This window comes from Zonotrichia albicollis, chromosome 4, assembly GCF_047830755.1.
Source record: "Zonotrichia albicollis isolate bZonAlb1 chromosome 4, bZonAlb1.hap1, whole genome shotgun sequence".
Taxonomy (NCBI): domain Eukaryota; kingdom Metazoa; phylum Chordata; class Aves; order Passeriformes; family Passerellidae; genus Zonotrichia; species Zonotrichia albicollis.
The window spans coordinates 37444456-37470268 of NC_133822.1; the positions used below are offsets into that span (position 1 = coordinate 37444456).

At 36.9% G+C, this 25813-nt stretch overlaps 1 protein-coding gene across 1 annotated transcript in view; it reads left to right on the forward strand.

Annotated features, from left to right (window-relative positions):
- The window catches only part of NUP205 (nucleoporin 205), a 45624-nt gene that overhangs the window by 14414 nt on the left and 5397 nt on the right, over positions 1-25813 (forward strand). Inside the window, exons 12-37 of the mRNA XM_074539549.1 lie at positions 64-269; positions 1664-1846; positions 2506-2556; positions 3136-3345; positions 4116-4215; positions 5706-5843; positions 6085-6274; positions 6969-7089; positions 7595-7676; positions 8103-8267; positions 10371-10495; positions 11394-11508; positions 12477-12626; positions 13591-13665; positions 14391-14548; positions 15523-15603; positions 16434-16625; positions 18223-18493; positions 18934-19032; positions 20155-20303; positions 21007-21198; positions 21941-22062; positions 23053-23191; positions 23405-23531; positions 24462-24538; positions 25322-25450. Coding sequence (XP_074395650.1) covers positions 64-269; positions 1664-1846; positions 2506-2556; positions 3136-3345; positions 4116-4215; positions 5706-5843; positions 6085-6274; positions 6969-7089; positions 7595-7676; positions 8103-8267; positions 10371-10495; positions 11394-11508; positions 12477-12626; positions 13591-13665; positions 14391-14548; positions 15523-15603; positions 16434-16625; positions 18223-18493; positions 18934-19032; positions 20155-20303; positions 21007-21198; positions 21941-22062; positions 23053-23191; positions 23405-23531; positions 24462-24538; positions 25322-25450 — 3647 coding nt within the window. The remainder of the gene's footprint in view (positions 1-63; positions 270-1663; positions 1847-2505; positions 2557-3135; positions 3346-4115; positions 4216-5705; positions 5844-6084; positions 6275-6968; positions 7090-7594; positions 7677-8102; positions 8268-10370; positions 10496-11393; positions 11509-12476; positions 12627-13590; positions 13666-14390; positions 14549-15522; positions 15604-16433; positions 16626-18222; positions 18494-18933; positions 19033-20154; positions 20304-21006; positions 21199-21940; positions 22063-23052; positions 23192-23404; positions 23532-24461; positions 24539-25321; positions 25451-25813) is intronic.

Here is a 25813-nt window from a genome sequence, read left to right on the forward strand (position 1 = left end):
CCTGCTTTTCACCCTGTGAAAGAGTAGAAAGAAAATCTCATCACCTGTTTGTCATTTTTCTAGCGGAAAACATCCAAGGAGCAGGTGGTAGTCCTGTCTCCTGGGAGCATTTCTTCCACTCCTTGATGCTTTATCATGAGCATTTAAGGAAGGACTTGCCAAGTGCAGACAGTGTCCAGTACCGTCACCTGCCTCTCCGAGGCATCACGCAGAAAGAACAGGATGGATTAATTGCATTTTTACAGCTGACCACTGTTATAGTCAATTGGGTAAGTAACATTTTATTTGCTTTTCTTTGTTAAAACTTCTTTATTTCCTTGCAAATCATCATCATTCAGCTCTGAAGTTCTCCTTGACCAAAAAAGTATGTAAGGAAAATATCTAGCAGTTGTCATTTTATTAGTGAACTCCATAAGTATGGGAAGCATCAGGAGTAGCTGTAATGACCAAACACTGAAGGTGTAGGTGAAGCAGAAAGAGATGATTCCTTTTCCTGTGTTGTTGGTATTGCTGATTTTCTTGCTTACTTGACTCTTGTGCTGGTAATGGAGATGTCTTTCAGAAGTGAGGTATATTCGCAATAAATCACTGTGGAGTAGGAAAGTTCTTCACCTTTATTTATGAGTTTGAAAAAGCAAAAGTGTTAGTTGAATTCAAAAGGAAGTGGTAGAAATTTAGCAAGGAATGTGAAAGTTGCCTCCAGGGTCATGATTTAAAATATCCCCAAACCAAGGGTGTAAAATGATTTGAATGAATTGACTGGAAGAGAATTCCAGGAGAATAAAATTTCAGTGCATAATTTTGTATTGTGAATTGTCTGTGTAATTCTGAGTAGTGTACAATTCTGCTCTTAAGTACCAGATTTTGCAGCCTGAAATTTTTGTGATACAGTGAGATGGCCTTGGTTTTGCTGACACAAACACAAGACAGATCAGTGAAACTAAATATGATTTTTTAAAAGTCGTCTTTGGCAGAAAGGATAATGGGGTGATCCTGTTTGAGCTGTAATGTCAGTATTGGATATGCATGGATAAAGAGAACTCTTAAAAGTAATATCTGGTGGCATCATTAAATCATAATCTGGGATGAAGGTAAATTTGTTCAAAGGATGTGAGGAATTACCATTTGATGAGACTAGAGACTTGTTCCTGTCCAGTGGTTCATCTCAGAGTCTTTAGTGAGCTTACATGAGTGATGATGCTGTTCTTAGACTAAAACAAAATTATAAAAGTTCTTAAAAAACATCCAAATGAAGTGTGGGTTCATAGAAATACATAGAGATAGGAGTATACAGAATGTTTGTAATAGAAAAATGAAGAAAAGTCCCTTTACTCATGCTTGAAGAAGCTGCTAGAATGTAAGTACTTAAAGACTAATTCCATGAATGGCTGTCCACTAAAAAAAGCAGGTTGCTATAAGAAGCCTGTATTATCCAAATAATTTTTCTGTGTGGATAGGCACAATTTGAGAACTTGTAAGTCTTTATACTCTGCTCTTTGTTTAATTAAAATGGTTGGCTTTGGAATTGTCTGCTCTTCGTTTGATATCTTGTGTACTTTCAAGTACAAAGAGTCTTTGGTGCTGAACCGTGAATTAGAGATTGTAAGACATGAAAAGCCTTCAAAGTAATAATCTGCAGTTCTGTTTTCTGTTTTCTCTGTAGAGTGAGAATGCTCGCTTGGCTCTTTGTGAGCACCCTCAGTGGACACCAGTAGTGGTCATCCTGGGACTTCTGCAGTGCAGCATTCCTCCCATTTTGAAAGCAGAGCTGTTAGAAACCCTTACTGCTTTTGGAAGATCTCCTGAAATAGCTGCTTCTCTCTGGCAATCCCTGGAATATACACAGGTATCTTAGGATTTTCAGTGCTTAGAACTGTAGCATCCAAGTTAGTTGAAACTGCCAGTAGTATATTTGAAATAGAATTGCATTTCCCCCTAAATTTTCTTTTTGGCATTGTTGGATATAATTTTTTTCAGTTAATGAATTGGTTAAAAGCAGTTAATGCTTTGAAATGATTTTGAAAATGACAGTATCACTTCAGAGATGTCATTGGCTGTGCTTATTTTACATCAGTACAGGTTTCCTAACAGTCCTGTTTGAATTGTAATTGCTGCCTTATTTTTAGTTGCTAATAAGAGACCCTGACAATAATGACATCTCACCACCTTTGCTTCCTAATTTATTGTATTTCTTAAAATACACTATTGTAAGAGGTAATGAGGGAAATGTCTTTCCCCTACCCAATATAAGATAAAAATTATTAATGTGAAAACGTGATGCAGATCTTGGAGAACATAAAGCTGGAAGCATACAAGTGTCAAACATAACCCAGTCTCTCAGACAGAAAAATCTTGTCTTTATCCCTTAAAAGGATTTAGAAATCCTCTTCTTAGATCTAAAACGTGATGAGTATCTTTTTTTTTACTCCTGATAAAAATTGTGGAGATGCATTTTGATTATGTGAAATGTGTTGCTCTGTTTTCATTTCTCTTTCTGTTTCAAAGATATTACAAACTGTGAGAAGTCCAGGCCAGAGACAAGCAATTGGTATTGAGGTAAGAGAGTCTCTGTACTTTGGCAGCCTCTCTGATCATCATCATTTGGGAAGCACCTGCAGAGGCTGCCTCTCCTTCATGTGTCCATGGGAAACTTTTCTAATAGACACGGTTGTTTCACTGCTTTGTAATTTACTTTTAAGCCTGCTTGTAATTTCTGGAAAATTTTATCCATTTTTGCATCTAGTTCAGCTTCATACTAGTTACAGAACAGCATCTAAACCCTCAAATTCTTCATGAGCACTTCTTACTAACTTTTTCCTAAATTGGACTCGCTTTTGTTACATGTTGGTGTAGCTCACCTTGCGTCTAACAACAGTGGTAAATCAAAACAAAGTAGGGAAATGTTGAGGCATATCTTCTACTAGCTCAGAAAGGAATATGAGTATGTTGCTGAGCTGAACAGTACTGATGCTTTGCTGCTTTTGCTCTGTTTGTGTTGTACTGTAGACAGAAATGCTGCTAAGTTGATTCACTGTGAAGTAATTCACAGATGATGCTATTATATTATTTCTCACATGTTTCTTCCTCCCCCAAAATTTGTGATTTGTCTCCTCTTTTTGCTGTCCTCCTGGGAAGGTTGAATTGAATGAGATTGAGTCCCGCTATGAAGAATATCCTTTAACCCGCGCCTTCTGTCGACTCATCAGCACACTGGTGGAGAGTTCATTCCCAGCTAACCTGGGAGCAGGTCTGCGCCCTCCAGGCTTTGATCCCTACCTCCAGTTCCTCAGGGATTCTGTGTTTCTCCGATTCCGCACCAGAGCTTACAGGAAAGCTGCTGAAAAAGTAAGTTTTGGTTGAAAATATTTTTTTCCTTAGGATATAGTTGTTGATGTGGCTTAGATCTGTTTGAGAAAGCTGTGCAGAAGTAAACTAGAGCACTTGATAGTGTTTTGATTCTGTAAATGTGATATTTCAACTCATGGATCAGGATATACTTCAAAGGAGCCTGTATAAAGTATCTTTTAAAAAAGAAGTTTGTATTCCTAAATTTCAATTTGCTGTGCAGGATTCTGCAAGTCTACTACATGGCTAATGATTTCTGAACATGACATGCCCAAACCTACAAGTCACATTTGTCCTTTTCTCCATGTTACCTCAGAAAATATTTCTGACTTCCTTAACCAAGGAATTTGGCTTTGGTTCTGGATGAAATACTTCTGGATGGAGGCACGTGCTAAACTGTATCGTGGAAGCTGGCTATTCTTTATCTATTCTTAGCTGTATACCTAATAAAAACTATTTGTTGCTTATCCTAATAAGCAATAAATACAATAATACGATATCCTAATATGTATATTGTGTAATAGAGTTTAAAGCAGGTAATAAATCTGTTTCAATGTTCCCCTTTCACTTCAGAAAGAAAGCTTGGGCTTTCAAATTATTTGACACGATGAAGTATAGTGTTGTTGGCTTGACTATATAATTTTGAAATGCTAGCCATGGTTCTGATCCAGTACATCATTGCAGTGTGTGTTGTGTTCTTTGTCATCTTGGCTTTGTTGCTTCAGTATCAGCCTTAATCTGTGTATTATTTGTTTTTTCATTATCTGCAGTGGGAAGTAGCTGAGGTAGTTCTGGAAGTGTTTTACAAATTATTGCGGGACTACGAGCCTCAGCTTGAAGACTTTGTGGACCAATATGTGGAGTTACAAGGTTAACTTGTTCATTGTTCACTGACAAACAGAATTGTACCTTGTTTTGCTCTGTTGCGTCTATCTTGGGGTCTTGTTTGATATTGCAAATAAGCTGGTGGAAAGCTAGACCTAAGACTTTAAACTAGGAAGATGTTAAAAATTTCCACGTAGTACTGAGATCTGTATTGCGGACTCAGTAGGTCTTCATGTACACTATTTTCTACTTTGTCTCTCCTGGGAGGATAACTTCTCTCTCTTTCATTTCTGATTTGGCTGAAGAGCAACATTTGACACTTGAACAGCCCCTCAGTTTTGACTTGTTCCTCTGGTCTTGTTTGGTCTCTATCTAAATCACTACTATTTGTAGGGTTGATTTAAAGGCAGCATTGTATTTGAGATAACTTTTAGTATTAACATTATTAATATATGAATTATTGAAAGTAGTAGCGGTGGAATTGTGACCTGAACTCATTTAATTCTGAATGACTGTTCTTTAAAAGGTTAAAGTAGATTACAGTTGCCTCATTATAGGGTTTATTTGGGCTCTAGATTTTTTTTTCTTGAAACAAAGTTTCTTATCATGAATTCCATTGTGATGCTTGTGGATTTACTTGTAGCAGTGCTGTGAGAACCACTTCTTTAACTGAAAACAGCTTTAGAGTTGGAAGACCTGTGTGCCTCATACTTTGACAAAGAGTACTTGGCAGCATAACTAGCTCAGAAAACTTGTTAGCTTGTTCCTGTCCTCAGCTAATCCTTCAGCTTGTTTGATTATTTGTGGGTTACATGATACATTGGAGAAGTGGGTTAATGTAGTTTTGAGTAGGTGCATTTTTCAAACAGATTCAGTGTGCGGCTCCACACTGGCATGTCTTCTCTGTTGGTGTGTGGTGGAGTTGCACACAAGGAATGAATGGAAGAAGGGCATTTCTAAAGCTGGTGCCAAAAGAAACCCTTGTACCTGTGTTCTCATTTGTGTGTTAAAAAAGATACTTATTGTTTTCCTGCTTTTATCTATCACAGTTCATGAAGACTCTAGATAAATCAGAAGCATTAGTCTTCTCCTTTTATTTCACATCACGAAGGTCTTTGAATTTTAGGCTAGTAGTCTTGTTTTTGCATATGTTATTACAACAGTCATAGGGATTTATCGTGGACATTCTCTTTGACTTCTGGAAATACTCTTTCCCTCATTCAGGGTCTTTGTGCAGGTTTGGGGCGGGACGTAAACTTTTTCCAGTTTCTTTTCAGTAAGATCTTTTTTAGGGTTAAATTTGAAATTGTGCTATTGGATACTGAAAAGTAATGGTAATTGTCTTTACAACTATTCACAAATTTTTAAAATTTCCTCAATGGCTTCTATATAGAGAAAATTTCTGAAGACTTTGTGCAAGGGATGTTACTTAGAACCATGGGGGCTGTTAGGTTTTGTAGTTTATGCTAACTTAAGTAAAACAGGGTGTTTTTACTAGAGGTTACAGTATTTTTTTTTTCTCCTTCTGTCTTTAGGAGAAGAAATAATAGCATATAAACCACCTGGATTCAACTTGATGTATCATCTGTTGAATGAGTCTCCAATGCTGGAACTTTGCCTTAGCTTGCTAGAAGAAGGGGTTAAGCAGCTTGATACTTATGCTCCATTTCCTGGTATGTGCCTAGAATTCATTTTTCATGTGAAGTTAAAATGTACTAAGTAGGATTTAAAGCTAACATTGCATATCTGTAACTTTTATCTCTTGCTTATAAAAATTGTATTTTGGGGGCAGTTTTCCTACTGGTTAACAACTGACAGGTTTTTTTTCTTGGTGCAAGGCTTGATGAATGACATTTATGAATGTAGTCTATTTAGCTTCTCCTCTGTGTTTCTCATGTTCTTTGTGCACTGCAGGGAAGAAGCATTTAGAGAAAGCTGTACAGTATTGCCTTGCACTTCTGAACTTAACCCTACAGAAGGAGAACATTTTTATGGATCTGTTGCGGGAGAGCCACCTTTCCCTTATTGTCACACCTCTGGAGCAGCTGCTTCAAGGAATCAATCCTCGCACTAAAAAGGCTGACCACGTGGTGAATATTGCTAGGTATGTGCAGAGTACTGAGAAGGGAGGAGTTTTGGAGGCACAGAAGTGTTTGGGTCCTGGATCCTTTCATTGGTTTCACTAGCCAGTGCTCCTCTTCACACAGAGCATCTCATGAATTTTTTTTTGGTGAGGGGAGATGTCTTCACTGGTAGTATGATCTGTGATTGTCTAATGCAAGATTGGGATCTGTATTTATAGTTCTTCTTTCTGAATTTCCCCCCCTCATGATTTCTTCCTGTCTACCTTATGTTCAATGATTACCTTGAATATAATATCGTTTTACCCCAGACTTTGGTTGTCACAGAGTGGGAAAGTTCAATGAATTTGGTTATTGGCCATGTTTTACAGTATTGTCCAATATTTACTGTATTAAATGCCTACAAGCAGTTGTTTTAACTTCTGCAGCAGTGTTTAATGTAGATATTTGATAAAAAGAATGATAAAAATTTCAGGAAAGGTTATTATCTCTACTCAGCCTACTCATCTCTCCCAATGAACGAGCATTCAGTGTTTCATACAGGGTGAAATTTTGTTTGAAGCTTTAATGTTATCTCATGTAATTTGATTTGTAAATGTTTCATTTTTAAAATTTGATTTGTAAATATTTCATTTCTAAATGTTGTTTAATTTCTTATCCATCTTAAAAAAGTTAAATTCTCAACAATTCTGTTGCCATAATCTTGTGTCTTTGAAGGTATCTTTACCATGGAAACAGCAATCCTGAACTAGCTTTTGAAAGTGCCAAGATTTTGTGCTGTATTTCTGATAATTCCAACATCCAGATAAAATTAGTTGGTGATTTCACACATGATCAGGTAAGTATCTGTTTCTTTGAATCTGGAAAGAGAAACTGATGGAGAAATACTGGGGCTTCATAATGTTTCTTTAAAGGATAGGTTTCTAGGTCAATTACATTAAAACTGTATTTTGTTTTATATCTACCCACATATAAAATGTCTTTTACTGTGGCATTGGAAAAACAATTACTTCATTAATTGAAAAAAATAATATCATGATTGTTTTCAAGAAGAAAAAGGGCAATATTCTTTGAGATAAGGAGATCTTTTTGTGACTTTATAGTCTTCAATCTGTGAGAATAATTTAGCATATGTAACAACAGTGGATTTTTTTTTTCTGTTCACTGGCTAATTGCTAACCTGTTCTTAGAACAGCCGTGACTCTTAATTCTTGCTTATTAAGTAGATTATATCATTTTTGTCTAAAAGTTCTGTCAACTTACATGAAGGGAATGATGAAAAGTATTTGGTTTAGTACTCTTTAAAATTGTCTTAATTTCCATCCTTCCATTGTTGAATACAGAGTGTTAGCCAGAAGCTGATGGCTGGATTTGTGGAATGTTTAGACAACGAAGATGCAGAAGAATTAATTAATCCAGATGAGGGTATGTAAAAGGCTTCTTAAAATGGCTTAAACAGTTGTCTTTTGCATGGAATGAAGTTAATGAAAGAAGTGTAAAAAGTGTTCTTAAGTCAGGAAACAATCTTCCTCTATTTTCTGTGGAATTGGACCTTTAACAGAATGAAGAACACTGTATTTTGTTAAAGTATGTCCATGGTCTGATGAGCCAACTCCAAACTGAGTCTGTTTTCAGAAGACAAGTATTTAACATTGCTTTGGATATATTATTTACATATGTAAATATGTATTAACAGTAATTTGCAATTTTGTTCTTTTATCTCTTTGCAGTAATATAAGTTTATCCCTCAACATTCTTGTATTTAACTTGAAGACACGAAGATTATTCTATTAGATGGATTTTTTACTTCATTAGTCACTATATCTGCTTTTTCTCCTTTTTCTGATCAAGAACTAGAGCCAGAGAAGAAGCGGGCACAAATCCATCACGAAACCAGGATCCATATTCTGAATCTCCTTATCACCTCTCTTGAGTGCAGTCCTCCCAGCCTAGCTCTGTATCTCTTGGGATTTGAACTAAAGAAACCTGTCAGCACCACAAATTTGCAAGATCCAGGTATGAAGGGGAGAGGTTGATTTGCCATTTAATTAGTTCTGCTAACAACACTGAGAATATTTATTGGGAAATTCATGGGGGAAAACAGTTTCTCTTTAATTAAAGAATAAAACAACAGACCTTGTTCAAGTTCTCAAAACCTACATGAAAAGATGTATTAATACTCAAATGCAGCATTTAAACAACTTTAGGATTTGAGTCTTTAAGTTGTATTTTGGAATAGACTTGAAATTAGAATTGCGGGGGAAAATGATAATTTAGAAGGGAAACATTAATGTATTTATTATTTAATACAGCATAGTTGTGTCCCTAGTAGAAAGAAGTTGATGATCCAGGTTGTACCTACAAATGACAACATGTCAATCTACAAAAGAGATTGTCACTTTTAACTGATTCTACTTCTTGGCTATTGTTCTGTCCTTCCTCAAGCTCCTGTTTGAAATTATTTATAGGAAAGGAAACTAGTTTTGTTTTTTAATGTTGAAGAAGAGAACCTTTTGGGACAATGTGGGATTTCATGCTAGTGCTAGGAATATATAAATATATTAATTTTATATATATATATATATATATGACAATGCAAACTTCAGAAATATCACTCCTGCTGCTTTCAAGTTGAATTGGTGAGAGTAATAGTGTGCTACTTTGTGTCTTGTTTGTCTCCTTAGTTTTTAATTGGTATTTTACAAAACAGACTGAGCAAGTCTAGCAGGGATGATGAGGGAGCTGGATTACTCAGCCTGTGAGGAGAAGCTGAGGGAAGTCTGGAAAAGAGGCTCTGAGGAAACCTAATAGAAATCTTTGAACACCTGCAAAGACGTAAATGACAGGATAAAACCAGACTCTTCAGAGGAGTGTGGCAGGAAGATGAGAGGCAGTAGGCATAAAATGAAACAAAAGAGGCTCAATTTGGATATAGGAGAAATTTTTTCACCAGAAGACAGTGAAGCAGGTTGGCTGTAGAGGTCATGCAGTCTTCATGTGTGGAGGTTTTCAAGACCCAACTGTCTAAAGCCAAGAACAATGGTTTGATATCATAGCTAGATAGCTAGCAGTAGTTTGGTGTTTAGATGTCATGGTGTCCCTTCCAGTCTGAAATAAAAGGTCATTTCTTAACTGGTTTAAAGGATGTTTTATATAAACAAGTTTGAACAACATTCAATCATTTGATTTCAGTTTTTTTGAGAAGAATATTTCTCATTATCTTCAGGTTTGTATTGGATGCTCTGGACCAGCAGTTTTTAGTTCTTCATAGTTCTAAATGAAATATAGATAGGACCTGAGTTTTATTTCCTCAGATATTGTGAAATATCTCTAGTTACACAATACAGGTAACTGATCTGTACCCATACAATTTTACAGGGCATCTATCATATGTTAGGTCAGTGATGAGGAAATCTGTCTCAAGGGTGTGAGAGACCTTGCCCACATCTTTCAGTTTTCTTGTTAATAATGTGAAGAAATAATGACTGTAAGACCTTTACTTTAAGATAATAATTTCCTGTTAAAGCATAAATTATACATGTTCCAACAGAGATTATTTCCCCTGTAAGAACTCTGATTATTGATGCTTTTGCTGCTTCAAGACCTCTTTTTGGGTCGATTAAAGAATTAATTGGCTAAAGGAAGAATGCAAAAAGACAGAATTTTGACTTCAGTATTAAAATCTATTCCCTATTCCCCACAGTTGCAGTGTCAGGTGCCTTTAGGAGAACTAGTCATGTAATGGTTGTATTTGTAAAATAAGACAGGAGATTTTTAAAGCTGTTCTTTGAAATTGTCAAATGACTCTTGGTTTAAAAGTGTAAAACAAGAATTCAAATTGATTCACTAGCATCTCAAAAGCCTACAGACTAACTATAAATATTTTCATTAGGCTTTTGCTGAAACATGGTTCCTTCTTTGATTTTAAGTAATGGTGATAAAATGGTGATATAATGGTGACAAAAACTTTGCCAGAAGTTTTTGTTGCAGCTCTGTGGAGCAGTATAGTGTAACACAGGGTATCTGAACGATTTAGGTTCTGTATTTCTGTGTACTTGACCTGTATTGGCTATGGAAGGAAGTAATATCAAGAATGTCAAGTTATTTTTCTCTTTTCAGGTGTCTTGGGTTGCCCACGGACTTGCCTTCATGCTATTTTGAACATCCTGGAGAAGGGTACTGAGACAAGGAGTGGGCCTACAGCAGTTCGGGAATCTCCCCATCTTGCAGAACTCTGTTACCAGGTATTCAGCATATTTTCTGTGGGCATATACTGAAAGTAGACTCTAAATAAAATTGGCTACTTCTTGGCTGGTGAACACAGATGGTTGATGACTCTGATAATAGTTTAATTTTTAAAATTAATATGTCAGGTTTCCATATAGAGTGAACTCTTACTATTTTATCTGCTTCTGTTTGAAAAGTATCTTGCAGCATCACAGAAATCAAAGGATCTGCGCTCAGGTCAGAAACTTGGAATTAGGATATATGTGTAAAACTTAACCTAAATATTTTTAGTCAGCCATTAATTCCATTGTGACATGTGCCAATTTTAATTTTTTTTTAATTTTGGAAGTGTAGCATGATAGCAAATAACATAAAATTCCTAGTAAGCCAGCGAAATTCTCTGTTTTATTCTGTAGCTGTAGAGAATGTATGGATGTGTGGCTGAGAGGGTGTCAGGTGGGGGAGACAGCTGAGTTAGACAGATGTGTGAGGTAGCTGATGCTTGCACACTTGTATCATGTTGAAAATCCATGGGCTCTAGAAAGGATTTTAAACATTATTAAAAGCAAAAGGCAGTTCTGTAGAAGCAGGGAAAATTTATTACATATCCTCTCTTGGTGGACATGCAGACAAAAAAATTCTCATTTTTAAGTGAGCTGAACAAACAGGCTCATCTATTGTCATGTTGTGAACAAACAGCCATTGTGGTCATCACATGCTGGTAGTCCTTTTAAGATCATAATTCAACATCTGTTACAAATTATATGTTCAACTTTGAAGAAAGCTGATGGAAAATTTACTGTAAATACTGATAATATTGTTTGAGCAGTACAACAGTATTATGCTTTTGATTTGGTGGTTGGTTTGTTTCAAAATAATTTCCATTCGTGGATATCTACTGTTTTTGATTGTCAGGTGATCTATCAGTTGTGTGCATGCTCTGACACTTCAGGTCCAACTATGAGATATCTGAGGACCAGTCAGGATTTCTTATTCACTCAGCTGCAGTTCTTGCCATTTTCTATCAAAGGTAATTTTTTATGCTAAGATTGTGCATGCTTAAAATTCAATGTATTTTTTGACTCCTTTGGAGTGAAAGTAGAAACATAGGTAGCATTATTAAACTGAATTTATTGCAGGCTCTGCTAATTGTTTACTTCTGCAAAAATTGAACTCTCCCTACTTAAGAAGTTTAAATTTTTAGTGGTGAACTTTTGGAAAAGAATGTTAACTTTGGAGTGCACCAAGTCTCCAGAACCACATCCTAATCTGTATTGCAATTATCATTGTAGTTTTGTTAGACCATGCTACAGGAGAAAAATATATTGGAAAGAGTATTACAAAGAACCAAGGGATTATAAGGCTGATGGTTGTAACCACCTGTGTTGCCCCTTTCTTTGAATAAAGTACTTTTAAGCTAGTAGGTATGTTTTATATTTCAAACCAAGATTTCTCAGGTGTCTTAAACTGAATAAATATACTTTATCAGATGCTTGACCATCAGTCTTTTGTTCAATGCCAGTAAACTTAGTATTCAAGTACATGTATCCAGCATGTATAAAGTACTTTAGATGATTGTTATGTAACTTTAGGAATCAAAATTAGATGAAGATAGGAAGATTCTAGGAGACCTGTGTTCCAGTCTCACCAGTTTTGATTACAGCTACAGTTCACTTGGGTGAATGCCTGGTTATTTTCACTGAAATTGTAACTGACCCCATTGGCTCGTGAAGCACTACATTCTTCACAGTGACTGTTCTAACAGTTGGTTGTGTCCAGTTTGGTTGTGTATGTGTATGTGCTTATTGCATATATGTATATGATTTATTTTCAAAATAACCACATGTTCATTTATTGGCTTTTGTCAGATCTCTGTCTTTTTGTTTTGTAAACAATTGGTAAGCAAATAATTACTAATGACATCCTCTAAAAATGCTTTCCTGGGAGTAAGTAATATTATTTATGCTGTTTTATAATTGTTGCCTTATCCCTGTCCAGAGCATGAGATTTCAACGCTCAACCAAATGTCGTGGCTAATGAAGACTGCAGCTATCGAAATGCGAGTGACATCCCTGAACCGCCAGCGCTCCCACACGCAGAGGCTGCTGCATCTGCTGCTCGATGACATGCCTGTGAAACCATACCTGGGTAAGAGGGACTTATGGTGAGGCTGAATAGGCTGCAATAAATGCAGAATGAGACACTTCATTTGAATTCTTCTCTTCATAAGCTTGTGGCTGTTCATTTGTGGTATGGGAAGAAAGATGTTTGTAGACTCCGAAGTGAAAGAAAGCAGGGCATCATTTTGTTCATTGCTGGTAGAAAAATTAAAAACAATTTATGTGGTAGGAGGGGGAATATTAAAAAAGAATTAAACTTGTGGAATAATTTGTTTTGAGCTGCTGTTCAGAAATGTTACAAAATAGAGAAGGTGGACGGTCTTCCATGGTAAACAGTTTAAGATAAAGTTTCTCAGTCTTAGTGTCTATCACAAGCGGTGAACCCTCTCACAGAAGATAGTAGCTACACATCAATTTTGCTTTTAACATTATAACATCACAAAAGTGATATTTCATCCCAATGCAGTGTAAAATTCAATGTTGAATAAAAAGGCAAGATTTCAAAGGTTTAGAACAGGGTAGAGATAAAATAAGAAAAATAAAACCAGATGGCAATAAAACTCTTTACATGAAGAAGGTAGAATAAATGGAAGATATTTTAACAGGCTACTGCAGTATGGTGTTTTCCGTTACTTTTGTCAGCCTGAGCACTCTCTTCCTCCTAGAGGATTTGAGCATGGGAAACTGTGCTCAGATATGCTACTCATTTTATGGTGTCCATCCAACTGCATTATTCATACTGAAGAGTGAGAAGAGTCTATTTAAGCATTTCTAGGATTTTCTGATCTGTATATAATAACTGGATAGTTTTTGTCAGATAAGTATTTTTTTCATTTGATTAAGAGTTCAAGGATATATTGTATTAGAAGGCTTTGATGTGAAAGGCTTATCAGTTTATCATTATGCCCTGTCTTTCACTATTAATAAAGTAGGTTATATTTTTCACTTAGATTTGTTTTTGTAATTTATTTATTATGTTTTATTACCTTCAGCTGATGGTGAAGGAGGGATGGAAGATGAAAGTCGATCAGTCAGTGGATTTCTCCACTTTGACACTGCTTCCAAAGGTAACTGTTAGAACTGTTGATTATTGATCAATAAAGTATATCTGCTCCTGAACAGGCAGGAGGGCCACCTCCAGAAAGGACACTTCAGAAAAGAAAGTAACAGGTGTTCTAAACAGCAGCAGTACATGAAACAATTTAATGTAATATGGGGAAAAAAAAAGAACCTTGATACAGATGGTTGGAGTGAGTGAAAAACACTGAACTTGAAAGGCAATTTGAAGAGTATGTTTAGGTATCTGTGCAAGGATGAAATGGGAGAGTGGCAGTCTATCAAATTAATTGCTAACAAGTAGAAACAATGAGACTGTTGCTAAGGCTGAACATATTTGTGTTTTCATTATGAAGAATGCAAGTCCCACATAAATTAATAAATTCAGATTCTTTATGGTTTCTCAATAGAAGACTACAATGGTTATGATTGAAAACCAGCCTGGTTTCATTTTGGAGAAAAAATTAGTCCTGTATTTGTAAATATTGGATTACATGCATTTGTAACAGGAGAACTGTACAAGATAAGACATCTTAAGAATTTAAGGCTGGAGAAAATGTTTTTAAACCTGTTACATAGATTGATAGCACTTTCTGAAGATTTAATGCTTTCATTTGAAACTTTACTCATTAAGCTGAAGGTTTAGATTTACAAAGGTAAATTAGGCTCTTTTTGTTAATTTTTTTGTTTCCCGTTGACACTTCTGAATACAATTCTAATTGATTTGCATTTCCAGTACGCAGAAAGATCTTAAATATCCTGGATTCAATTGACTTCAGTCAGGACATTCCAGAGCCTTTACAACTGGATTTTTTTGACCGGGCTCAAATTGAGCAAGTCATTACTAATTGTGAGCACAAGAATGCACGTGGACAAGTGGTCTGCAATGTCAAGGTTAGCATTGGTCTTTGTTTTCAAGTTGCATATGGTATTTTATAACTTAATAATTAAAAAAAAATAAAATCAGTGTGTTAATAATACTTTGAAACTTGCTTTTACATAAAAGGTATATGTTTCAGATATGTATTTCTTTGGTTAGTAGTACACAACTACATATGTGTACACAATTACATGTGCAATGTTGTTGTGTACCGTGGTAGTTCTTGGAGGCTTTACTTATGAATGTACCACATTGTGACAAGTACTTGACATGTGTATTATAAATTGTCCTGAAGAATTTGTGACCCTAAAAAATGAGTAAAACTTGTTCCAATCCCAGTCCATCTGTTGCATCTGTCACTATGTAGCCATCTCCTAGATTCTTTTAGGAGATACAAATACATTTCCTTTGTCACTTGTCCTAGTTTTGACTCAAGTACCATTAATTTTCTTCATAGTAGCTGGTATAGTGTTGTGTTTTGGATTTAGGATGACAGTAATGTTCCCAACACTTCATCCTTTAGCTATTCCTAAGCAGTATTTATTTAGTGAAGGACTTTTCAGCTTCTCAAACAACCCCTCAGTGAGTGGGCTGTGGGCTCAGGAAGCTGGGAGGAGACACAGCCAGGACAGCTGACCCCAAACTTGCCAAAGGTCCATACCGTGTGATACCATGCTCAGTGTATAAACTAAGGGAACAGCTGGCTGTGGGCTGCTGCTCAGGAGCTGGCTGGGCAGTGGTTGGCAGGTAGTGAGCAATTGCATTTGTGCATCCCTTGTTTGTATTAGTTTAAATGGTGTATTGTTCCCCCCTGCTTTCCTTTTCTGTTCTATTAAAGTGTCTTTGACTCAACCCACAAAATTTCACTTTGTTTTTCCCCCAGTTCTCTCCCCTACCCCACTGGGGCAGGGAGTGAATTGCTGTGTGGTGTTTATCTACTTGCCAAGTTAAACTGGTACAATCATTTAAGTCACACTTTTAATTTCAGTATGTTCACAGAGTTCTGGTTGCAGAAGTCAATGCCCTTCAAGGAATGGCAGCAATAGGCCAGAGACCTTTACTTATGGAGGTAAGTACAGAAAAAGTTAACTGTTGTTTGTTGTTGCTCTTGGTGGATTCATAGCCTGTCAAGCAGTAAGCATTACTATAAAAGATTGTGGATTTGAGTCCTAACTTAGAGTTAGTAATTCCTCAAGATGAAAGCCCCAAAACTGATAAGCTAAGGTACTTCTTACCATACTGTTCTCTAAACAGCTGGCCTGTGGTCTGTTTTCTTTTTTTCTTTAAACTCTTCCCTCCTCATTAGTGATAACAATTGCAGCTCCTCACCCCACTGTACAGAAAGCAGTTACACACTGATGTCAAGATTGGCTGTTCAAGTAGAAGCATGTTCATCTTATGGCCAAGATCATTTTGCCTTTCTTTCACAGGGGATGCTGATTTATTTCTCCTTTTTTCTACACAGATATAGTTTCAGTGACTTGGAGATTAGTTATTTTCTGAGTTTCCTGACATCTTTTAAATTAAGTCAAAATGGGTTACATGGATGCAAAGGATAAAGGGGAAATTACTCAGACTAAATGGGAAAAAAAAAGCACAAATAGTTTCTTCATAGTTGTTTTGTTTCAATTTTAAAGTGCTAGAAAAGAATTTTCCCGGTTGATTTTTTTTCCTATGAAATTGAGACATTCATGATGTCTGCCCTGTGAAAAGCAGCTTAAAAATGGAATGGGCTACCTTATTAAAGTAGTAGTAGCACCTTCTTTCTAGTAAGCTGAAGACTTAACATTTTATTCTGAAGACTACTGCTAATAGAAAAAATTGTCATCTTGAAGTCTGTCTTTGCCATGAATTTCTTTTAGCACATAGTAACCGAGTTTCTTTGTGGTGGGTTTGCAGGAGATCAACACCATCCTGCAGTACGTGGTGGAGCGCAACAAGCTGCTGCAGTGCCTCCATGCCAAGAGGCATGCTCTGGAGTCCTGGAGACAGCTGGTGGAAATTATCCTCACTGCCTGCCCCCAGGACCTCATCCAGGCTGAGGACAGGCAGCTGATTATCCGGGATCTCTTGCAGGATGTGCATGACAAGGTAGTGCTCTGCTGGAAATCCGCCCGCTCCTTGGACTTTCTTGCTGCATCTTTTTATGTGAAAGTGCTGCAATTTTGATTGTAATCCAAAAAAATGTTGTCTGCCTTTAGTATTCTTTTAGTTTTCTGATTGCTGCTATGCTGATAGATGAGACAGAGATGATACTTTGTATTCTTGCATAGCTACTGTTCAACTGTGAACCATACATTGGCAGATTTCAGAGGCATTTCAGTATCGTCCAGCATGATGGTAGTCTGGCAAAGGTGTGTGAAAAAGAAACATCCTGCTTTGATGAGAAACAAAGAACTTACTGAAGGCAAACTGCTGCATTTGCTAATCTACTGCGTTTAGATGACTCACTGCAAATCCTACTGCTGCTGCTTTTGAAAAATTAATGAGCTGAATGAAACTTCACAGTAGAAAAACGAAACATTTTACAATTAGAAGGGCTTTTGGAAGTATGAGAGTTTGTCTTAAAAGTCTAGGTGTTTTACTGCTGAGTTATAGTAATAATTTTTGAGATGGACTGGAACAGTTACTACTGACCCATCCATTCTAAAAGGCAAAATTTAATGAAGGATTGTTGTATTTTTTAGTCTGCTGGGGTATTATTAGTTTTTTTGCTTTATTATGAGAGTTATGTGGATTGTAGTTCTGATTAATAGTTTTGTTTTGAGAAATATATATTAAAAAGTTTTATCTTTTCAAGGAAAAAAGTAACCTTTTTGGATTTTGTTTTTGTTACTACCATTATTTTTTTCTGTAGGAGTTACCTAAAAGTTACCTAATTTTAGTGGAGTGCTGGTTTTGTTTTTTATTTGAACTGAATTAAAAAAAAACAGGAAACAAGGAAGGCCTTCACTAGCTGAAGAAATTTCTTTCCTAAAGTCTTTACAAAGAGGAAATTCCAGGCTCTTAATATTCTGTAACATCCTGGTGAAGACTTCTGTGAGGTTGACAAAAAAATTGTTACTGTCTATTGAAAATAATTGAACTACTGTTCAAAATTACTATATTGCTTAAAAGGAAAGCTCCTTCAGTATTAGTGATAAAGATACCTGATTTACCTTCCAAATAACAGAGTGATCAAAAACAATGCATGCAAAGTTCTTGTTAGTGTTTTTCCACATTGTCTTAATGCTCATTTGACACTCAACCCTTTGGGTTCTTTAAGTAGTACCTTCACATTTTTAATGGCAATAAAATAGCTGTATAGCAAAGCAGATACCAGTTATTCTTTCTCTAGCTTAGGTTTAAATATTTTACTAATAAAGCATCTCAAATGTCAAGACATTTCTTCCCTTTCTGCCATCCAGATTTGATTATGAGTCTGCCTGTGATTTATGTGAAAAAATCCAGAAGGCTAATGGTCTTCTCAATTAAAATATGTTCAACTCAGGTTTCTAAACAAGTTTCTGACATTACTGATTTTTATGTGTTTTAAATACTGTCATGTTAATGAAATCCTTATGCATACATAAATTTAATAGTTGTGAGAGGCTAATTTAACTACTTTAATAACTCATGAAATCAGACACTTTTAAACATTTTTTTTCTCTTTTGCCTTTTTCCTTGGTTTTTCTACTTCTGTATTAAGATCCTTGATGATGATGCAGCTCAGGAGTTGATGCCGGTGGTGGCAGGGGCTGTGTTCACCCTGACTGCCCACCTGAGCCAGTCTGTGAAAACGGAGCAGAAACAGCCACTTGCACTCTCCATGGCAGGACAGTCCCAGTATGTCTTGATGCTGGATGGTTCTTTTACCTCGTCACCTGGCTCTGAGAGCGTATCCATGGGTTTTGCTTCTGTTGGTGACTCCTCCCTCCACATCATCTTAAAAAAGCTGCTGGATTTCATTTTGAAAACAGGTGTGTTGACTTCTGCAGGGCATGTACCTGTATTCCAACCGCCAAGAGTAGAAAGATGGGCTGAGCTGCTTTCAGATACTGCAGTGAAGATTTTTGTTGCAGTCAGTTAGGTGGATCTTACATGATTAGTATAGATGTAAGCAATGTTAATAACAAAATTAGCAAACACTTAAAAAATCTGAACAACAAACAGAAGAGAAATATGTAAATGACTATAAAGAGAATTTCATATTTTCATTCTTTTGGAACAGCATAAACTTGCTGAATTTACTCATAAATAGACTTTTATGCAAGCAGTAGAACTTCACCTTAGGGAATCTAGTTGTTTTATTTACTTTTGCCAGCACTGCCATAGGAAAGTTAAATTAAGTGCCACAGGAAGATGGTGTTATGGAATTTATATTTGTTTGGTTTTAATTGTGAATGTTTCTTGTTAACAGGTGGTGGCTTCCAGAGAGTGAGGACACACCTTTATGGATCACTGCTTTATTATTTGCAGATTGCCCAGAGACCAGATGAACCAGACACTTTAGAAGCAGGTATGGTCCAGCTGTATTTGGAAAAGAGTTATTAAACCCTGGAGGGTACAGTTTCTGCATGCTGAGTTGTCTTCTGGAAATAGATGGAAAACATCTTGCTCTAAGAGCCTCTGAAATAAATTGCTTATGTCTTCCCATCTTTATGTACATTCATACCATAGTGATCCTATTTAAAAAAACCCAAAACAAATTCCAAAGCAAAAAAATTGCAAAAGACCAACCACACAAAAAACCTCAAAACAAACCCCAAGGTTTGTTTATAATTTTATACTCTTTCTCTTCCTTTATCTGAAGAGCCCTCTAGGGGGGAAACAAACACAAAAGCCTCACACACACCCCACCACCATCCCTTCCTGAAAAAATAAGCAAAGAATAAGCCAACCAGAACTGCTATTTATCCTTGAGTGCTTATGGTAAATATCACATTCTCTCTGTGAATGGCTAAAATACTTGAATTGTTAGTGTTTCTAATAATTGTTCAAACAGGAATTGAGAAGAAATCTTGGGGCTAGTTACCTGCATGCAGACTTTTACTTGGCCTGGGTTTTGAGCTACAGTAGTAAAAGGAAAAAGACAAATTATGACTTTGTTATGACCCCTTTGAAGTGTCTGACTGACTTTGGTTTCATTCTCTCTCATTTAAGTCACATTGTTAATGTAGCTCACACTTAATGCTTTAGTCCCAGTGGAAGTTCATAGAATTTTAGGATGATTTAGGTTGGAAGGGACCTTTAAAATTATCTCATTCTAACCCCCTGCCATGGGCAGGGACACCAGACCAGGTTGCTCTAAGCCTCATCCAACCTGGCCTTGAAGACTTCCAGTTTTAGACATATTAGTTTATCTATGTAACACGTACTGAACATTTGAATTATTTTAAGCAGACTATTTACAAGGGTGTGTATGTATACAGGATAACACTTTTTGCTCTGGCTGGTCTGTGTGATATTCAAGGAAGGGTGGATTTGTAGAACATTTGCAGTTCATTTAAAAACCCTTGACTTTGTTTGGGGCATTTCTGTTGCAAGGCATAGAGAGAATGCCCTGATGGATGTAGCAAAGTTAATGCTAAGATGCCTAACTTTGAATGCTTTCATTTTTTGTTTTATTTGCTTTTTACAGCTAAAAAAACTATGTGGGAACACTTGACAGCTCCTGAAGATATGTTTAGTAAATTGCAACGGGAAAACATGGCAACTATTGAGAGTTATGGGGCAGCTCTGATGGAGGTGGTCTGTCGTGATGCTTGTGATGGCCATGAGATAGGCAGGGTAAATGAATCTATTCTTTTGAAATTACTGTTCTGTTTGTTTTAAAGAACATCATCTGTGCAGAGATGGGAAGTTTCATGAGGTAGAACTAGAACATTTCTATAGATACAGGATCTGTTTCATGTTTCTGTCCTCCCACTCATCCTTCAAGCTGCTGAAAGTAGAGCCATACATGCCTATTAATTTTTTTCTCAATGAGGCTGTGTGTCCTATTGTTTAAAAATAAGGGTAGAAAGCTCTGCTGCAATAGATATAGATAGGGACCCTGTTGCAATTATTTGTTATCATTTTAAAGTCATGGACTTAGCTTGGGAAGATGTGACTTCATGACAAAGTAATTTCTGATAGTAGCCAATAGCTGAGAATTTCCTCAGAAGGCAAACTAGTTTTAAATAGTAATCGTGCTTGAGGCAATACTTCCTTAAAATATTTTACCTTAGTTATTGGTTCAACAATATCTTTAATATTTTTTAAAAGAATAGTGGAGAAAGGTAATTGGCTCTTACCATACTAGTGTAAAGTAATCTTAAAATATTTTTCACATAAATGGTTGCAATTGTAGTGAAGAAATGCATTCTGCTTATAAGAAGCTGTTAAAAGAAACTGCTTGGTATTTCACATTACTAGGTATTTATTAAAAATCTCATTGATCTTATATGTTTAATTCTGTTTTGATTTGTTTGTTTTTCTTCCCTCATCCCAGATGCTGGCATTGGCTTTACTCGATCACATTGTTTCAGTAGACAAGCAGCAGCAGTGGCTGTTGTATCTCTCGAATAGTGGCTACCTGAAGGTGCTTGTGGATAGCCTGGCAGATGATGACCTGGCTCTTCAGAGCTTGCTCACACCTCAGCCCCCTTTGCTCAAGGCGCTGTACACCTATGAGTCCAAAATGGTAACAGAACTTTAGAAATGACTTTGTGTTACAGTGTTCATTTTTTAATTTTACTTTTTAGTAAAAGTTGTTTGTCTGCACTTTGCATTGATTGTACTCAGAGATATTGTTAAGGAAGCTTTCCTGTCTGACCATTCAAGAGCACTCTGGCAGTCACACTTGCACCACCAGAGATTTTAACTGCTGGGACCAAAGCCCCTTTGTAGTGAGTGGCTCCAGTGACCCATGGGTGCCTCGCTTTACCCTCACCACACTCACACACTCAGACCAGGTCTCCTTGCCCCAGGTTTCCCAGGGCAGTCTGAGACATCTGGATCCTTAAAATGATTTAATGTGCAACACGAGAACAAGAGCCTGAGCTGGTGCCTCTGAGGAGGGACCCTGAACAAAGGAACCCCTGGGTTTTTGTACTCTCAGCAGTCTGCATGAGTCAGTCTGGGGTCTTCAGCTGAGTCTTTGCCTCCTGCCATGTCTCTGAGTGTCCAGTCCTCTGGCTGGTGCCCCACATCCCTTGTGCCCATTGTTTTGCAAAGGGTGGGCAGTTCATAGGCTCTTGCTTTGGGCTCCTGCCACCCAGAGCTCAATCTGCAGCTGCACACTGAGCTACCTGCATTGAAGGTATTCCTTAAGGATATTTTACTAAAATAATATATTTGAAATGGTGCAAAAATCAAGTGAGAAAGTAGACTTTATAAGCCTCATTGTGCATCTCCAAAACTTAACCCTCTCTGCTGTTGTGCAGGCATTCCTCACTCGAATAGCCAAAAGTCAGCAAGGTGCGTTAGAGCTGCTGCGGTCCGGCGTCATCGTGCGACTGGCACAGTGCCAGGTGTATGACATGCGGCCCGAAACAGACCACCAGGGGTAAGTGTGGCTGCCCTGCCTGGGGGGAAACCATAACACAGTCTTCCTGGAAGCACATCACATCTTCTTATAGCCTTATGATTTTTGAGTAATGACCTGTGGGTTTATTCTTTGTGTGTGTGTTTCTTAAACCTATCAGTTCAGTTTAAAGGTACCTTTCATTGAGAGGAAAATTTCAGGTGTGGGTATGACGTTGTACTTGCATGCTAATTACTTAGACTACGTAAAATTGATATCTCAGATAAAACTGATGATTATTATTATTAAATAATTTATACTGTTATGTTTGACAAACAGCTTACACTGTAAACTTATTCTGGAGGCTTTGCAGTTTGTGAAGGGCAGAGTCTGTCCTTCATCATAAAACATTGAGAGACCAGTGAATTAAATGCTATTTCAGGAATATTTTATGATGTGTTTAAAAAAAAATTCACAGTTATATATTGCTTGGCAAGTTTCTTGATGTGCCACTTGGCAAATTAGTCATTGTGAGGTGATTGAGAGAAGATCTCAGAGAAAGAAATTCCATATTTAGGGGAAATTACCTGGGTTGATTTCAAGCCTTGGTTCCTTTTTTAAACTCACAGTTCTTAATAACACAGAGAGTTGAAATGCTTTGGAAAAATTTAAGACTTAGACAAGGTATACTATTTGAAAGTTCCAATTACACATAATAAGACTGTATAAAACCTACAGGACATTTGTGGAGGACTGTATTTAACAGTTGCTTTAGAATTAAGTACAACTCTTCTTAAAATATTTGAGAATACCTAGTTTTGTATATCAATAAGCAGGTATGGTATTTCTGCAACAGTTATCTAGTTTAGTGTAGCATAATACAAAGAAGTAATTTTCCCTGCTTAAAGAAAATGTATGGCAGCAGCTGTGTATCATAAATGTGTTGCTTTTCCAATATAAAGTCAGTTCAGGTCTAGATATCTTATTGAAATATGAATAGTTTTTTTCTCCCTTCTTTTTATACCTGCTAAGAATGTATGCAATGAGAGATCCCCCAGTGTTCATTCCTGCCCCAGTGGAGCGTTACCGCCAGATTCTGCTTCCAGCTCTCCAGCTGTGCCAGGTGATCCTCACGTCCAGCATGGCACAGCACTTGCAAGCTGCAGGACAGGTAAGTTCCAAAACTTGCTTGAGTACCACTGGTATTGCTCATTCAAACAAATTATGTGTGCCTTTGCTCTGACAGTAAGTTGTTTTGGTTTTTTTAAATCTCATCCTTACTGGCACACGAGGTCTTTTAAAGTTCTTCAGAAGCATTGTTTCCTCTCTGCTTGCCATTAAATTTTGAGTCGTTCATATTTTCTGGTTTTTTCTTGTGGTGCAGGTTTTGCAGTTCCTCATTTCCCATTCAGATACAATCCAGGCGATCCTGAGGTGTCAGGATGTAAGTGCTGGATCTCTCCAGGAGCTGGCCTCCCTGACAGGAATAATCAGCAAAGCAGCATTGCCTGGTAGGAACTGCAGTTTTGAAGTCTCAACCCCATTTGCATGAATCTCAGGCTTTGTTTTCTGTAAAGAAACAGTAAGACAGAAGAGAATATCCATGACAATACAGATTTGTTTTTGACATGTAGAGCTCTGAGAAAAATCAAGAAATGTTAAATAATTTTTTCTTGAAGTAAAGATGCAGTGGACATAGTGCTCTTACCCATATGTATCTGACTTCCCATTTTCTTTTCATCATGCTACCTCACACTAAGTATTTTGCGTCTTGAAGGCGATTTACAAATAGAAGTGCTCAAAGTATCTGTGGTCTCTTCAAAAAACAGTTTTTATTCTGTAAGTTCTGTAACTGAGGAAATTAAGATAGAAAATTGTTTGCATATCCATTTTTTAAATGTCTTTTTTGTTTTTATTTGTTTAAAATAGAAAGTTTCCTGGGGGAAAGCACTGCAGATTAGCATACTGCCATTTTTCTTGAGTGACTTCTTCACAAAGGGCTAATAATGATTGTGATGGATATAGTGGTTTCTTCTGCATGCTTACCAGTTCAAAATAACTTCTCTGTTTTGATTTAATGCTTTTCTTTGTTCAGGAGAGGTGTTTGACTACTCTAGGAAGGAGTGCAGAGCTGTAGGTTAAGCCCAGGTGCTTCTTTGCTTACAGTATACAGAGCTTTGCACAACAGCTGTAGTTTCCATGCCAGCCTCCCTTCCTCCTTGCCCTCTTTTGATTACTTACCAGAACAGTAAGCCACATGCTCTCATGCATCTCCTGGTAGCTGCATTTATATCTGAATGTTTTGCTCAAAAAATATGCAAAATACAAGTTGAATGTTTGGCTGAAATATTTCTGAACAATGCTTGTATTTAAATGTATATAATGCACAAATCTGTTAAAAAAAACCCAAACAGTTACTTAATGGCTGTGTCTTTTATCAGGAGTGCTAAATGAGCTGGACATAGATGTTAATGAAGGGACACAGATGGAGCTACAAGGACACATAGGGCGATTTCAGGTAATAAAGTAATATATTTAAGCCATATCCTTTTAGAATTGGCTACCTTGATGTGTTTCTTCCTGTTTTTTTTTACTTTGAATAGTAGCAATTGGGAAAGAGATGTTTCCAGCATCCAGAAGAATGTGTGAGGATTTTTTTTGTGGGAGTGGGATGGGGTTTTGATGGTCTGTTTTTTGGTGTCTCCCCACACTTCCCTGTGCATTAGAAAAGATAACACTTGACAACATCAGGGTTGCATCAGGGACTTTGTTTCCCTTCCAAGCTTAGGACTTGGGTGAAGAGAAAAATTTGAAGCCAACACCAAAGCATGTGAAGTAATGCAGAAACAGTCTGTTACCACTTTGGCCATAATCATGTCTCCAGCTCAACAGTTTGGTGTATCAGACATGCTAGTGGTTCATTTATTTGTTACTGAAGTAGTTTTTGTACTCTGCTTTTACTGGATGTTAGATTTTGTTTGTCTGTATAGGTAAAGGTGTTTTAGGTGTGGGAATGGGTAAACCTAAACTGTCATTGATAGTATTCTGTATAATAGTCTGCAAGAGACACAAGAAAAGTTGTGCATTTGTGAATTGCACTCATTTCTCATTGGCAGTGTTTTAGGGTGCCATTCATTTCTAAATTAAATCAAGGCAAGTTAAAACACTAAAAACTTACATTTTGTTTACAAAGTGCTATAAGTTTTATCTGCATTGCTTTCTTAATACTGTTTTAAGGAACATGTATCACTTAAGTGAAAAGAATCGTGCTCTTCATTTAAATGCTCATTTCTTATGGCAGCGCCAGTGCTTGGGACTTCTGAGTCGGTTTGGAGGGTCAGACAGGCTACGGCAGTTCAAGCTGCAAGATGATAGCGTAGCAGGAGACAGAGTGAACAAGAAGGATGAAATTGAGTTGGCCATGCAGCAGGTAAGGACACGATACAAGAAGCTTCAGTCTCAACATTTTACCTGCTGTACAGATTTGTTTGGTTATCATTATTTCGTATGATAGTGGTAATGCTCTACATTTGTTTTAGTGTGGTATAGGAGTCCGCATTTTATTTAAAGTAATCCTTGAAAATGTATTTAATTACATTTGCATTAGAAACCTTTATTGTTTCGCATACAAGCTGTGTATTTTGAAGGCTTAAATTGATAGAAATGTTCAAAATGAAAGCTGTGTATAGAGGGTAATGGCTAACACTAACTTAAAGCCTAAGGGGACTTAAAATTATCCAGAAATTCTAGCTAGCAGGTTTGGGAAAGAGGCAAAGTTGCAAGTCCTATACTT